The 14509-nt window shown below is 36.5% G+C and overlaps 1 protein-coding gene across 1 annotated transcript in view; it reads right to left on the bottom strand.

Moving 5' to 3' along the window:
- THOC2 (THO complex subunit 2) overlaps window positions 1-14509 on the bottom strand; it is a 135085-nt gene that overhangs the window by 94105 nt on the left and 26471 nt on the right. The window contains exons 5-7 of the mRNA XM_068962040.1: window positions 13304-13374; window positions 12345-12466; window positions 11662-11795 (exon numbers count right to left, since the gene is read on the bottom strand). Coding sequence (XP_068818141.1) covers window positions 11662-11795; window positions 12345-12466; window positions 13304-13374 — 327 coding nt within the window. The remainder of the gene's footprint in view (window positions 1-11661; window positions 11796-12344; window positions 12467-13303; window positions 13375-14509) is intronic.

Genomic DNA, 14509 nt, shown 5'->3' with positions numbered 1-14509 from the left:
CATTTTCAAGGTCATCAAGACAACCTCCCCACATTTTACAGATGAGAAACATACTTTCCCAGGATTACAGAGCAGATTACTGACACAGCTGAGCCCAGGACCCTGTGACGCTAAGTCAAGTGAACCTTCTATGCCACATTATCTCATCAGTTCTTGTTTACTCACATTAGTGAAAGAGATTCACATTTTTAATTCTTTTTATCAAAATATGAAAATCAAACAACGTGTTTTACAAGTTAGACAACTTTTATGCAGAACTATTTGGAATGTGGATAAACAAGTCAGAAGTTCAGGTTTGTGAAAGTAGAGCATCATTTTTAGAATCATATTTTAGTTTATCTTATATACACAACAAAGCTACAAAAAGTAATTATATATTCATAGTTTTGGCAGTAATTCTAAAGGAAATCAGGTACACTGCTGATACTAAAGATATGAGAATACCAAGGGGCTGGGGAAAACACAAGCAAACAGAGAAGAAGAAAACGATCTAGGTAGAGCAGGATAGAGAAAGGAAAGAAGCACTTAATAGAGACTGATGGTTACTTACCCTTGCTAATCTCCTAGAGTAAGTTAAAAAGGCCAATAGACATGAATTTAATAAACAGTCCTATCAGCCACCCTACTCTTAATACTATTATTACCTCTATTTGCATTCATCTTCAGCTGTTACTATAACCATATTATAGTGCAGTTAGATCACATGTGCATTTGAAAATGCAACCATTTACACATAATAAATAATGTAAAATAAAAGACCAATCATTTAAATGATATAGTCAAAAACAGACTTGCTGTGATTTATGGCATAGAGTGTTCTGCCTATGTTTTCCTCTAAGGGTTTTATAGTGTCTGGCCTTACACTCCCATTGGTGGGAATGTAAATGGGTACAGCCACAATGGAGAACAGTATAGAGGTTCCTTAAAAAATTAAAAACAGAACTATTAGGTTGGTGCAAAAGTAACTGTGGTTTTGCACTGTTGAACTTTGCCATTTGATATTGGAATGCATTCTTAAATAAATATGCTTATGTTCTATAACATTTTAATGCACATTTCTCACTTTATGTTTTTTGGCTAAATAACTTATTACTTGCTATTTATTTCATATGTATTTTAGACCAGGGAAATGATGTTAGACAAAAAGCAAATTTGAGCAATTTTCTTATTTGAATTCAAAATGGTTCGTAAAGCAGTGGATACAACTCACAACATCAACAACGCATTTGGCCCAGGAACTGCTAACAAACATACAGTGCAATGCTGCTGCTGCTGCTAAGTCGCTTCAGTTGTGTCTGACTCTATGCGACCCCAGAGACAGCAGCCCACCAGGCTCCTCCGTCCCTGGGATTCTCCAGGCAAGAACACTGGAGTGGGTTGCCATTTCCTTCTCCAATGCAGGAAAGTGAAAAGTGAAAGATGGTGGTTCAAGAAGTTTTGCAAAGGAGACAAAAGCCTTGAAGATGAGGAGCACAGTGGCTGGCCATTGGAAGTTGACAACAACCAATTGAGAGGATCATCAAAGTTGATTCTCTTACAACTACATGAGAAGTTACCAAGAACTCAACATCGATCATTCTGTGGTCATTTGGCATTTGAAACAAATTAGAAAAGTGAAAAAGCTTGATAAGTGGGTGCCTCGTGAGCTGACTGCAAATCAGAAAAGTCATCACTTTGAAGTGTCATCTTCTCTTTTTCTATGCAACAACAACAAACCACTTCTCAACTGGATTGTGACATGTGACAAAAAGTGGATTTTATACAACAACCAGCGATGACCAGCTCAGTGACTGGACCAAGAAGAAGCTCCAAAGCACTTCCAAAAGCCAAACTTGCACCAAAAACAGGTCATGGTCACTGTTTGGTGGTCTGTGCATGCCGGTCTGATCCATTACAGCTTTCTAAATTCCAGCGAAACCATTACATCTGAGAAGTATGCCCAGCAAATCAATGAGATGCACGGAAAACTAACACCTACAGCCATTAATGGTCAACAGAAAGGGCCCAATTCTTCTCCACGACAACACCCAACTGCACAGCATACAACCAATGCTTCAAAAGTTGAATGAATTGGGCTATGAAGTTTCACCTCATCCGCCATATTCACCTGACCTCTCGCCAACCAACTACCACTTCTTCAAGCATCTCGATAACTTTTTGCAGGGAAAATGCTTCCACAATCATCAGGAGACAGAAAATACTTTCCAAAAGTTCACTGAATCCCAAAGCACAGATTTTTATGCTACAGGAATAAACAAACTTATTTCTCATTGGCAAAAATACGCTGACTGTAATGGTTCCTATTTTGATTAATAAAGACGTCTTTGAGTCTAGTTATAATGATTTAAAATTCAGGGTCCAAAACCGCAATTACTCTTTCATCAACCTAATACCATAAGACCCAGCAATCCCAATCCTGGGCATATACCTGGAGAACATCATAATTCAAAAAAATGCATGCATCTGAATGTTCACTGAAGCACTATTTACAACAGCCAGGATAATGGAAGCAATCTAAATGTCCATCAACAGATGAATGGATAAAGATGTAGTACATACATACAATGGAATATTACTCAGCCATAAAAAGAAACGAAATTGTGCCATTAGCAGAGACATGGATGGACCTAGAGGCTGTCACACAGAGTGAGTCAGAAAGAGAAAAACAAATATCACATAATATCACTTATATGTGGAATCAAGAAAAGTGGTACAGATGAACTTATTTACAAAGCAGAAATAGAGACAACAGATGCAGAGATCAAACATATGGACACCAAGGGGGAAGGGGGAAGTGGGATGAACTGGGAGATGGGGACTGACACATACACACTACTATGTATAAAACAGATAACTAATGAGAACCTACTGTATAGCACAGGGAACTCTACTCAAAGTTCTGTGATGACCTAAATGGGAAGGAAATCCAAAAAAGATGGGCTATATGTATATGTATAGCTGATTCACTTTGCTGTACAGTAGAAACTAACACTGTAAAACAACTATAATAAAAATTAAATTTTAAAAATTAATTAAAAACAATAAATGATATAGTCAATTTCATCCACCATTCATCTCAAAATAATATATGCTGATGACCCAGAGTGAGCACATCACTCTGCTGTTCCCTCAGTTTATATCAGTTCCCTTATGCCTTGTGCACCAACCTGAATGGAATTCTTGTATTTTTAATAACAGATTTTTCATTAGGCATAGCCCCTAAATGCAAGCTAACCACTTCATCTGGGGCAAGCAAATAAACACTGATTTATTCTAATGCTGGAGCAAAAAAGAACAGTGTCAATTGAGGGAGAGATATTGGGTCTAACCACTGTATATTATGGATGACTTAGAGGATTTTTCAAAGAAAATTCTTATATAATATATTAATGATTTCTCTATTAAAGAGTTACTTCTACTATCTCCACACTTAAGTATATTAAATGCTATAAAGCTAATGTCTAACTGCAGTATCTTAGCCATCACTTAGAAAACCAAAACCTCCAAATTTAAGTATTTCTTTCTTCCTTTTATGAAACCAAAGCTTAGAATACATTTTTCTTCCACTTCTCATACTAAGGAAAGAAAGGACCAATACAATGATCATCTTACAGAAAAGAGCTCGACTTTCATAAATTCTCCAGAGATGTTTACCTAAAGCTCTGGGAAGAAAACTTCTGAATATTTTTGCCTTTCCTTACACCCTCAAAAAGTATGGCCTATGAATGTACAAGTGACTCCAAAATAGCAACTGGAATTTTTAAATGCTGCTGGTGGAAATATACAATGTAAAATAGTATGACTACTTTATAAAATCACCAGCTTCCTTAAAAGTTAAACTTAACACCTACCATATGACCCAGCCATTTCATTCCTAGGTTTTACTTCAAGAGAAAAATTGTCTATATCCATATAAAGACCTATACACAAATATTCACAGCAGCTTTATTTATAATAGGACACTCTCAAATATCCTTCAACAAGTGAATGAATAAAATGTAGTACAGTATAACTGTAAATATACAGTGGAATACTATTCAACAATAATAAGAACGACCAATACAAGCAACAACATGGATAAATTACAAAATAATTATGCTGAATGAAATAAGTCAGACCAAAATAAAAGTTCACTGTATTATTTCATTTATAGAAGAATTATAGAAAATGTAAACTAATCTATAGTCTAGAAAGCAGATCACTGAACTTTCCTGGTGGTCCAGTGGTTAAGAAGCCACCTGCCAATGCAGGGGACATGGGTTCGATCCTTGCTCCAGAAAGATTCAACATTCTATGGGGTAACTAAGCCCATGCACCACAACTACTGAGCCCATGCTCTAGAGCCCGCAAGCCACAACTATTGATGCCTGCATGCCCTAGAGTGTGTGCTCTGCAACAAGAGAAGCCACTGCAATGAGAAGCCTGCACGATGCAACTGGAGATTAGACCCTGCTCACCACAACTAGAGAAAACCCATGTTCAACAATGAAGACCAAGAACAGACAAAATATTTTTAAAAATTTACAAATTAAAATAAAATGCAACAGCATTATAAAAAAGAAAGAAAGCAGATCATTGATTATTCCGGGAGGAAATAAAGAGTAAGGAGGAATGAAATACAAAGGGACAAGAGGAAATCTGGAGGGTGGGTGATAGAAATGTCCATTATCTAGATTGTGGAGATGTTTTCACAGGTGTATATATGTGTTAAAACTCAAGCTGTACACTTTAAATACACACATTTTATTGTACGTTAATTATGCCTAGATGGGCTTCCCCGGTGGCTCAGATGGTAAAGAATCTCCCTGCATTGAAGGAGACCCGGGTTCGATTCCTGGGTCAGGAAGATCCCCTGGAGAAGGGAATGGTTACCCACTCCAGTATTCTTGCCTGGAGAATCCCATGGACAGAGGAGCCTTGTGGGCTACAGTCTATGGGGTCCCAAACAGTCAGACACAACTGAGCAACTAACACTTCATGCCTAGATAAAGTTGAAAAAACAAAAGCCTTCAAACTGCTATAACACTAACAATAGAGTATGGAAGTAGGATCTAGCAAACTTTCCAACCTTATAACTACTCCTACATTTACTAAATATAAAAATTCACTCAACTAAATAAAAATGAACAATGCTCTATTCTATCAGAGAACAAAAGATACACTGAATATACTTTAGAAAAAAATGTTAGCTTATAATTACCCATTTAAGCTACAGTCCACAAAACTTGTGTATAAGGACTAAAACAGCAACATATTACATGGAAATGCTGTGTTTCAGTCACACTGCTTTACAGTTTATATTTTCAATGTGTTACAGAATGAACCATTGATATATTATGTTTTAACAGTATTATTCCACAAAGGTTATTTTACAGTGATCTGTAATATCAACCAATTTCTTTCTAGAGGCAATTTAAGGTTGTAACCTAGATGAACAGGATGCAACATTTATTTATAACAGATGACAATGTTTGCATTTCTTACCAAAAAAATCTGGCTTATGAGTTTCCTGTTATATGTCTCAGGTGCCATAAGTTAGTCCAATCAATTGGAATGACCTATGCTACATAATGGGCTTTCCCGGTGGCTCAGATGGTAAAGAATCTGCCTGAGATGCAGAACAGGGTTCGATCCTTGGGCTGGGAAGATGCCCTGGAGAAGGAAATGGCTACCAACTCCAGTATTCTTGCCTAGAGAATCCCATGGACAGAGGAGCCTGGCAGGCTACAGTACATGGGGTCACAAGAGTCAGACACGACTGAGCGACTAACACACATATGCTATATAACAAAGAAAAAGAAACCAAATGAAGGATTTAGAAAATCGTTTTTTAAATGGCAGAGATTTGCTAAATAACAGTTAAGCTATTTCATATATGATAAAGATTTTAGCATCAATAAGTAAGCTTAAATTGTACAAAATAATTTTTTTTCTAATGGCAGTTGTGGTAGAACAGGCAATCTTGTGCTCAAACATCTTAAAAGGGCTTTTATCCAGCCCAAGCATTGATAGTCATGTCATCCTGAGAAAAAGCATAAAGCCTACCTCCTACCTCTACATCAGCTACATTAAGCAATACACACACACACACACACACACACACACACACACACACACACACGCTTTTTCAGAAACAAACAGGGAACCATATGGGAAATAACATTTTAAATGGTAGACCTGTAATGACCATGGATTCAGTCCTTCATTTAAATAAACATTAAGTAACTACCCACTATGTACCAAATGCTTGTGATACAGAGATTAATAAAATGCCTTCCCTACCCGTAACGAAAGTTCACACCTTTTGGATGATACATCTTTGGAAAAAATGCAATGAAAAGTAACTGAATGTTCCCCAAAGATGGATAAGATGGCCAGTATTAGAGCAACTAACTGCAATTAGAGGCAAAAAACATGATTAAAGTGACAATGGTTCTTTTAGGGATAGGTCAAATTGAGATTCCTAACAGAGACAAAAAGACCTGGGTAACACTGTAAACATGACAGGGAGAGACGTCCAGCCTATACATTTTTGACAATAAAACAGAATGATAGCTTCAATTATCATGTTCCTGACAGAATAAACCTTATAAGACAAAGAAAAACCATGTTCTGAACAAAAGGACATGATGTAGCTTTGGCATGTAGAATTACTTTAGAAGCAGGCTAAGCCATGGTCTGAATGTTTTTTGTACTTCCAAAATTCATATTGAAATTCTAATGCCCAGTGAAATGGTATTAGGAGGTAGGCTCTTTGAGAGATGAATAGGTCATAAAAGCATAGTCTCATGAATCAGAGTAATGCCCTTAGAAAAGAGAGCTCCCTTGCCCCTTTTACCACATGAGGATACAACAGTAAGTTAGCAGTCTGCAACCCAGAAGAGAGCTGTCATGAGAACCCAACCATGCTGGCACCCTGGTCTCGGACTTCCAGCTCCCAAAACTGTGAGAAATACATTTCTGTTGTTTATAAGCCCCACAGTCTATGATATTTTGTTATAGAAACCTGAATAGACTAAAACAGGCTAATGAAAACTTATGCTAGACTATTTCTAAGAAAACAGTATTTGCAAAAAACTACACATTTCAAGGCAAGAACCAGAGAAGCAAGATGCAGAGCAATGCATCAAACAAAATAAAAGTATAATAGTTAAAAAAAAACTATACTTAAGAACACCGATTGCTATCTTCTTTTTCATAGTAGAGATAAATGACTTCTTTGTAACTCATGTACAGGAAAGAAACACCAATAAAGCAAAGCCTTAGGTAAAAGAAGCAGTCAACTGGTTTCCGTTTCCAAGGGATAGGAGAGTGTTGATACAATAAGAAGCTTCAAGGCTGAATGGCTCTTATATCCAAACTGATCTGAAGACAGAATACTAAGTACATTCAAGACAATGTACTCAAAGGGGTTAAATGTCCCATAATATGCCAAAGAATAAAATCATTTGACTTGGGGTTTTGTTTTTAATGTTTCTCTGGTCACTTAACAAGCAACTAAGAGGGCTTGTGAGACCGGAGGAGGAAAAGAGTCTCACCCCACCTTTCCCACCTCCAGTCAGATTTACAACTTTGGACACCAGGTGACAAATGAAGGTCCTGAGGTTTGGCCAAGAGGGCTCTGATCCTGCATGAGATGGAAAGAATCAGAGTCAAAGCCAAAAAGATCCTGGGCCACTAAACCCCAAACCAGCAAGAATCATTTTCAGTCTCCAAAACTAAACTCAAGCTAGCTCCATGACTAATTTTTAGCCATAACTTTTGACTGACAGCAGCAATCAGCATACCACACCCTATGGATCAAACCCACTCAATTTTTGTAAGTAAAGTTGTGCTGTCACAGACACTCCTTTATTTACATATTGTCCACGCCTGATCTCACACTACAATGGCAAAAGCGAGTAGCTACAACAAAAAACATATGGCCCACAAAGGAAAAAAATATTTACCATCTCATCCTTTACAGAAAAGGTTTGCTGACCACTAATTTAGAAGAAAGAAAAGGAAAGAATACCTACTAGTTATTACTTTTTCTGAAGGGCATACAGAAGAATAGACAGCTTATAGTTTAGTTCAGCAATCAAAGGAGTCCATCTCTGGGAGTTTCTCAGCAGTCCAGTGGTTAGGACTCAGCACCTTCACTGCTAAGGGCCCAGGTTGAATGCCTGGTAGGGAAAAGATCCCACAAGCTGCTCGGCATAGCCAAAAAACAAAGAGTCCATCTCTGATATTCTTTCCCCTAATTTCTAAAATATACTTTTTGCCATCTTGATGTGGGGATGATCTGTGAGGCATCTATGACATGGCAGCTCAAGAGCCTAATAATCACTATACATTCCTATTAAGTTTCTCAAACTTACTGTCAGACTTGAGATTGCAACCACCAGATAGACTCATAACTGTTCCCAATCCTTGCTTGCTTGCAGTAAACAGCCCAAAGCTATCTGACAGAATATAAATACTGTTTTTCATATTTAGGACATAAAATTTTGATGTGCCAGAATCTTTTAGGGAGCAAATGAGTATTTAAATGAGCATTTAAATACCTCATTTAAATACCTACCTTTTAATTATAGAATGATAAATAAGGATTTCTCCTGATCAGACCAAGTACCCTGAAATATAAATGTATCTAAAAATGCAAGCCTCCCAAACCAGATACCAGTTCTGTCAGTGGCTGGTGAAGGAGATCAGACCTGAGATAGCTCAGGTATTATCTGTCTAGATTGCTTCTAGAGAGAAAAAAATGGGAATAAACAAGAGGAAACTCATCCAAAGATGTCATGAAAAGCAGGATGCTATGTTAGTGAACGCCTCTGGCCAGATGAGACAAGGACTACCTAGAGTCTGCACTGAGGAGGAATCCGGTAAATTCTAACACCGAAAGAGTGAGTACTCAGTCTTAACTTCAACTATGAAAAATTTCTTTCTCAGACAATGGGGGAGGAGAGGAATCAGCTAGCCAAAGAGAAACAAACACTGAGCCAGGGAAATGAACTTTCTCAAATCCTCCATGTTGGGAGAAAGAGGCTAAGAATTAGTATAAACTATTCTAGAAAGGGGGAAACATTCATTTGTTTTTCAACAAGTATTTATTCAGCACCTACATACCAGGCACTAAGGTTAGAGGTACCAAACAAAACAGACAAAAACCCTCGTTCTCATGGAACTTACTTACATTCCAGTGGGTGTGGCATAAAATACAGTGCATATTATATGGTGCCGAATGCTCAGAAGGAATATAGTGAACAATAGGGAGTGTTGGAGTTGGGGGTGGGGTAGCCAAAGAAGTCTACACTGCAGAGGTGGCATTTGAGTGCTTCTGGGCTATCGAGCTTTGTAGTACACCTCACAGACTAGAATAGAGGGTTAGCCCAAGAAATCAAATTCTTTAAACTCATGGAATATCCATGTGAGTCATGAGCTTACAGCTGTGATTGTCACACTGTTCTTCAGATACAGTAACATAACCTGTTCTTTATAGGGACAAAGTTCAAGAAAAGAAAGTACATAGTGTATGTTATTCTCAGTTAGATAAAAGCATACAAAAATCCCTCTCTGAAATGTTCCCAAAATAACAAAGAACTAATAAAGTATAAACTCACAAGGACAAAAAATAGAAGGAACAAGGACAGACAAGAGATGTCAACAAACAAGCAGATAAAGTTTTTAAAAATGTGAAGACCTCATACAGCACAGAACTTTTATGTAGGGAATACCATTTTGACAGTACATGGCAGGATACAAGACAAACCTATAGCAAGGTAGTACTGACAAACATCTCAAACTAGATCAAAATGCCGCAGGAAAAATGTAGAGCCTACCCTGGAAAGAACAGAAAGGAAACCCTACAGGTGATTTTTTTTTAATGGGTCACTGCCACACAGTTTAAGCAAGCAAGAGCCCTGCGGCCCTAGGGAATTGCCAGTCTTGGTGTTAAATTGACAATGGAAGTAGCAAAGAGACTTAATCAGCTGCCAGAATAAAACTTACTTCAAAGAAAAGGGTAAATTTAAACTAAAAGCTCCTTACCTCTATACCAGTTGGTCACCAAAAGCCTAAGTTAAAAGCAAAGATAACTGCAGTAAATCTAGTTTTATCTGGGTCCCCACTGGAGAAAGGAGGAAAGGACTAGGATACCTCTTCTCTCTTAATTATACATAAATTTCAAAACCACAGAAAATAACTGAGAATTGAGCATAAGCATCCTCTAAATCCTCTGGAGAAGGGAATGGCAACCCACTCACTCCAGTATTCTTGCCTGGAGAATCCCATGGACAGAGGAGCCTGGTGGGCTACAGTCCATGGGGCCACAAAGAGCCGGACATGACTGAGCGGACATATCCTCTAATAAAATATAACCAGTGAAGGACTTGCCTGGTGATCCAATGGTTAAGAATCCACCTGCCAACACAGGGGGCATGGGTTCAATCCCTGGTCTAGGAGAATTCCACGTGCTATAAGGCAACTAGGCCTGTGCACCACAACTACTGAACCCACTTGTCCTGGAGCCTGTGCTCTTCAACAACAGAAGCCACTGCAATGGGGGCCCATGCACCACAACTAGAGAAAGTCCCATGCAGAGCAACAAAGACTCAGCACAGCCAAAAATAACAAATAAATAAAATAAATAAAATTTTATATAAAACTAGTGAAGCAGAAAATATGACTTCTCCAACAGGTTTCAACACTTAAGACATCCAACTGTTGCAAAATCTTCCCTGAGAGAGCATAACACCTAACAAATAGCAAAAATTCTTTCCATTCTTGAAAAATCAGAAGTACCTTATTTTTCTATCATTCATTCCTCCTTTCTATAGAAGCCAACTATTTCTTCCAAATGCTCAATACAAAAAACAATGCTAGGACTTCCATGAAGGTCCAGTGGTTAATAATCTGCCATGCAGTGCAGGGGACGCTGGTTCAATTCCTGGTCAGGGAACTAGGATCCCAACATGCCACAGAGCAACTCAGCCTGCATGCTGCAACTACTGAAGTCCGTGCACTCTGGAGCCCACACGCCACAACTAGAGAGCCTGCACACCACAAGTACTGAGCCTGCACACTCCAGAGTCCAAGTGCCGCGACACACGACCCAACAAAAACACCACATGCTGCAAATTAAGACCCCATGCAGTCAAAGAAATTTAAAAACGGAAAGAACAATGCTAAAGAAATTCTATTCAAAAGGGAGGGAAAATAATACTCTCCTCTTTGTTACACTTTTACAACATCTGCTACACTTACTTTTAACAGATAAAATGTGTATCAAAGTTGCTTAGTATTTTTAAAATCAAGTTCAAAAGAACTGAACATCTCCACATTTCAAGAGTTCATCAAAGATTTTATTAAAGTTTCACTTTTGCTTATTTTCTGCCCTCCATAAAATTACTGGAAAATATCTAAAATTTAAAGATAGAAATACTAGAGAGCAGAAACTAGTATAAACACAAGGGTAAGAGTACCAGAAAGATTTCTTACAAATATCATCTCAAATTTTTTTCTGTTGATAATAATCTTAAAAGTACAAGCTGAACACTTCTCACGTTTCTTAATTTAAAAACAAAGATCTATAGAAAATGCACTAAGTTTGTCTTTATGGATATTCTTCAACAGTCAAATTTATTCTTAGTAACATATACCATATAATGTACATCTTACCTATTAAAGATTTGATATTTTCTAAGATTAAATCACTAGTAATATTTCCAGATAAATCTTGCCCCAATTCAGCAATCAGCTTGGCATAACCTTCATTTTCTTCTCTTAACAAATTAAATTTTTGCTGCTTATAACTGAAATTAGATAAACATCACAAAGCAGAAAAAATTAATTTCAATTAACAGGACTGCATAAGATTAATGTATTCTTTTCATTGAATTTTCTTACTCTTATATTAAATCACCAAAAGAACAGTTGTTGAAAGTTTACCTCTTTGTGTATCTTTTAGGATAGAAAATAACAGTGATTCATAAGAGACACCCCAATATGAATTACACAGGGGAAACCAGCTACACAAGGAAATGATACTGCTAACATAACACTATCTCCATCATTGACAAGAATATACTCTAGTTGTAAATTATTTTACTGGTAGTAATAAAAACATTGATTATTTTAACTTCTAATAAGGAAAAGAAATTAACATTGGTTTCACACAGGTAAAGTTCACTGCTGACTCAATAACCATAGGCCACTCTTAGAAAGAAAAAACACAAGACACACTCTAACAGCAAAAACAACTAAAGTCTTCAAAACACCTTTAAAAACTTCTGGTATTCAACATGGGAAGTAAAAAACATACACAGGCACTTGATCTGCAACATAAAAATACATGTACTTACAAGAGTTTTGTCTTGATTTTAACTGACTTTTGATTGAATTGCTGTGATTGTTTGATAAGCCCTAATGATTCCAATGTTTCTGGATCCAAGCGTTCCTTTAGAACTGTGTCTGAAACTAAATACTGTATTAAAAAATATTAAAGGCCATTTATTCCTCAGCATTCCAAATATGCATCCACAATCTTAAAACATGCAAAATAATTTTCTCAAATATTAAAATCACATATTATATATACACATATACAACTTTATAAAGTTGTTATAAAAAGGCTTAGAACTTCAATTTAACAAAAATGACTCTCAAAGTATTGAAAAATACAACATGTAGCTTTTTAAAACTTCACTAAAAATTATATGCATGCTCTCCACAGCCTACAAATGACAAGAACTAGAGATGTAATTCTGATTAAAATTGAATTTTCGTTAAAATAATGCAGCACTTCAGCCTTCTTTGGTTTCTACTGTTTAAGTCAGATTCTAGTGCAGCAAAGACAAGGACATTCTTCCAGGTCTAAGTAATGCCATTCCTCCTTGGTTCTAAATTTATGAACATAAAATGGTTTACTAGACAATGATTATAACAAGTTCTAGAATTTATTATTTTTAAACTACCTCCATTCTTTTCCTCCTTGCCTAATAGTTTATGAAAAATAGTTCAGTTTAAAAGCTGTCCACGTCATTTCTACTCATCTGATAGATGCTTACCTTTTCCTTAGTTAGAAACTTTCTAGGTCAGGAGTATCACCAAAGGTTCTATATGCATAGATAGTTTGATACAGTAGCATGCCTGTTTCATAGAAATAGCATGTCTAATTTTACAAAGCATTCCATTTCAAAACCCAAGTCTCACCTTATAATGAACAGTCAACTGAATGTCAATATCCTTCTCCATTAACATGATTGTCATTACAATCATTCCATAAAAAATTGAGAAATGGAAAGTATTTTTTAAAACTTACCAAACATGCTAATACCAATTGTGTAAAATAGTCTCTCTTGCTTTTTTCTTCTAGACAATTTGTCTCAATATCTACAATGATGAAGGAAAAAAAGGTGAAAGTTTGATTGATTTTTCTAGACTACAGAACTATAACATACCTCGCTTCTTTAAAACTAGCTAAATTTAAAATACCTCATTCTGAATTGGGGGGAAAATTTTAAACTGTGATAAGCATAAGCAGTCCTTCATACACATATTAATAATTAGAATTAATTTCTCATGATATTGAAGACTGAGCCTGTGACCAATGGCATATCCATAAAATGGTCAGTTGATCATGGAGCTATGTGCTAAGGCATTGGAAGCAACAAAGCTTCAAAAAAACGACTGCTTTCAAAAAAAAAAAAAAAAAAAGGGAAACATTCGGGAATTTCCTGGTGGTCCAGTGGTTAGTACTTGGTGTTTTCACTACCCAAGGCCTGGGTTCAACCCTTGGTTGAGGAACTAAGGACCCACAAGTCATGTGGTATAGCCGAGAAAAAAAAATGGAAACATTCAAGCAAAGTTTAAATGACCATGTGTCAGAGACAATAAGGTAGAAAATTGAACTGGGTGACAACAAAGATCTCTTCTAATACTAAAGACACTATTATTCATGAAGATCAAGCCTTTGACTGACTACACTGGTACCACGTACCATGTTCTAACCAAGCTACTTGGTCACCAACTCTATGAAAACTGTATTAAAAGATATTTTTAACATCTTATTTTGAATTACAATTCTAGTCAGCAAAGAAAAATTCAGTGAAGGTTTTCATTTTCTTCCTACTTAAATATTTTTTTAAGAAAATGACACCTCCTTGAGCTTCAGTAAATTATTCAAAGAATTTGTCAAACAATTTTCTCATCTAAAGTATACAGGAAATAAACAATTAGTTCTAAATGCTAAGGATCAAAAACTTCAACCAGGATTAGCAGGATTACAAGACTGATCTCAGAATTATTGTTTTAACTGATGACACACCATTACTTTACTTTAAAAATCAACATTTTAAAATGTACTACAGAAAAAGGCACCCATTTTAGTGATGCAATAAAAATTCTCCTCTAAGAGTTCTAGGGTTCCCCTCAGACAGTCATTGTACCACTGCTTTCCTTCAGTTTACTTTCTATTGACATCACTAAGAATCAAAAGAGAAGAGGACCTTGTTAAACACATCCACAT

The sequence above is a fragment of the Capricornis sumatraensis genome, chromosome X (genome assembly GCF_032405125.1).
Source record: "Capricornis sumatraensis isolate serow.1 chromosome X, serow.2, whole genome shotgun sequence".
NCBI classification, from domain to species: domain Eukaryota; kingdom Metazoa; phylum Chordata; class Mammalia; order Artiodactyla; family Bovidae; genus Capricornis; species Capricornis sumatraensis.
This window is presented reverse-complemented; position numbering and strand designations above follow the sequence as displayed.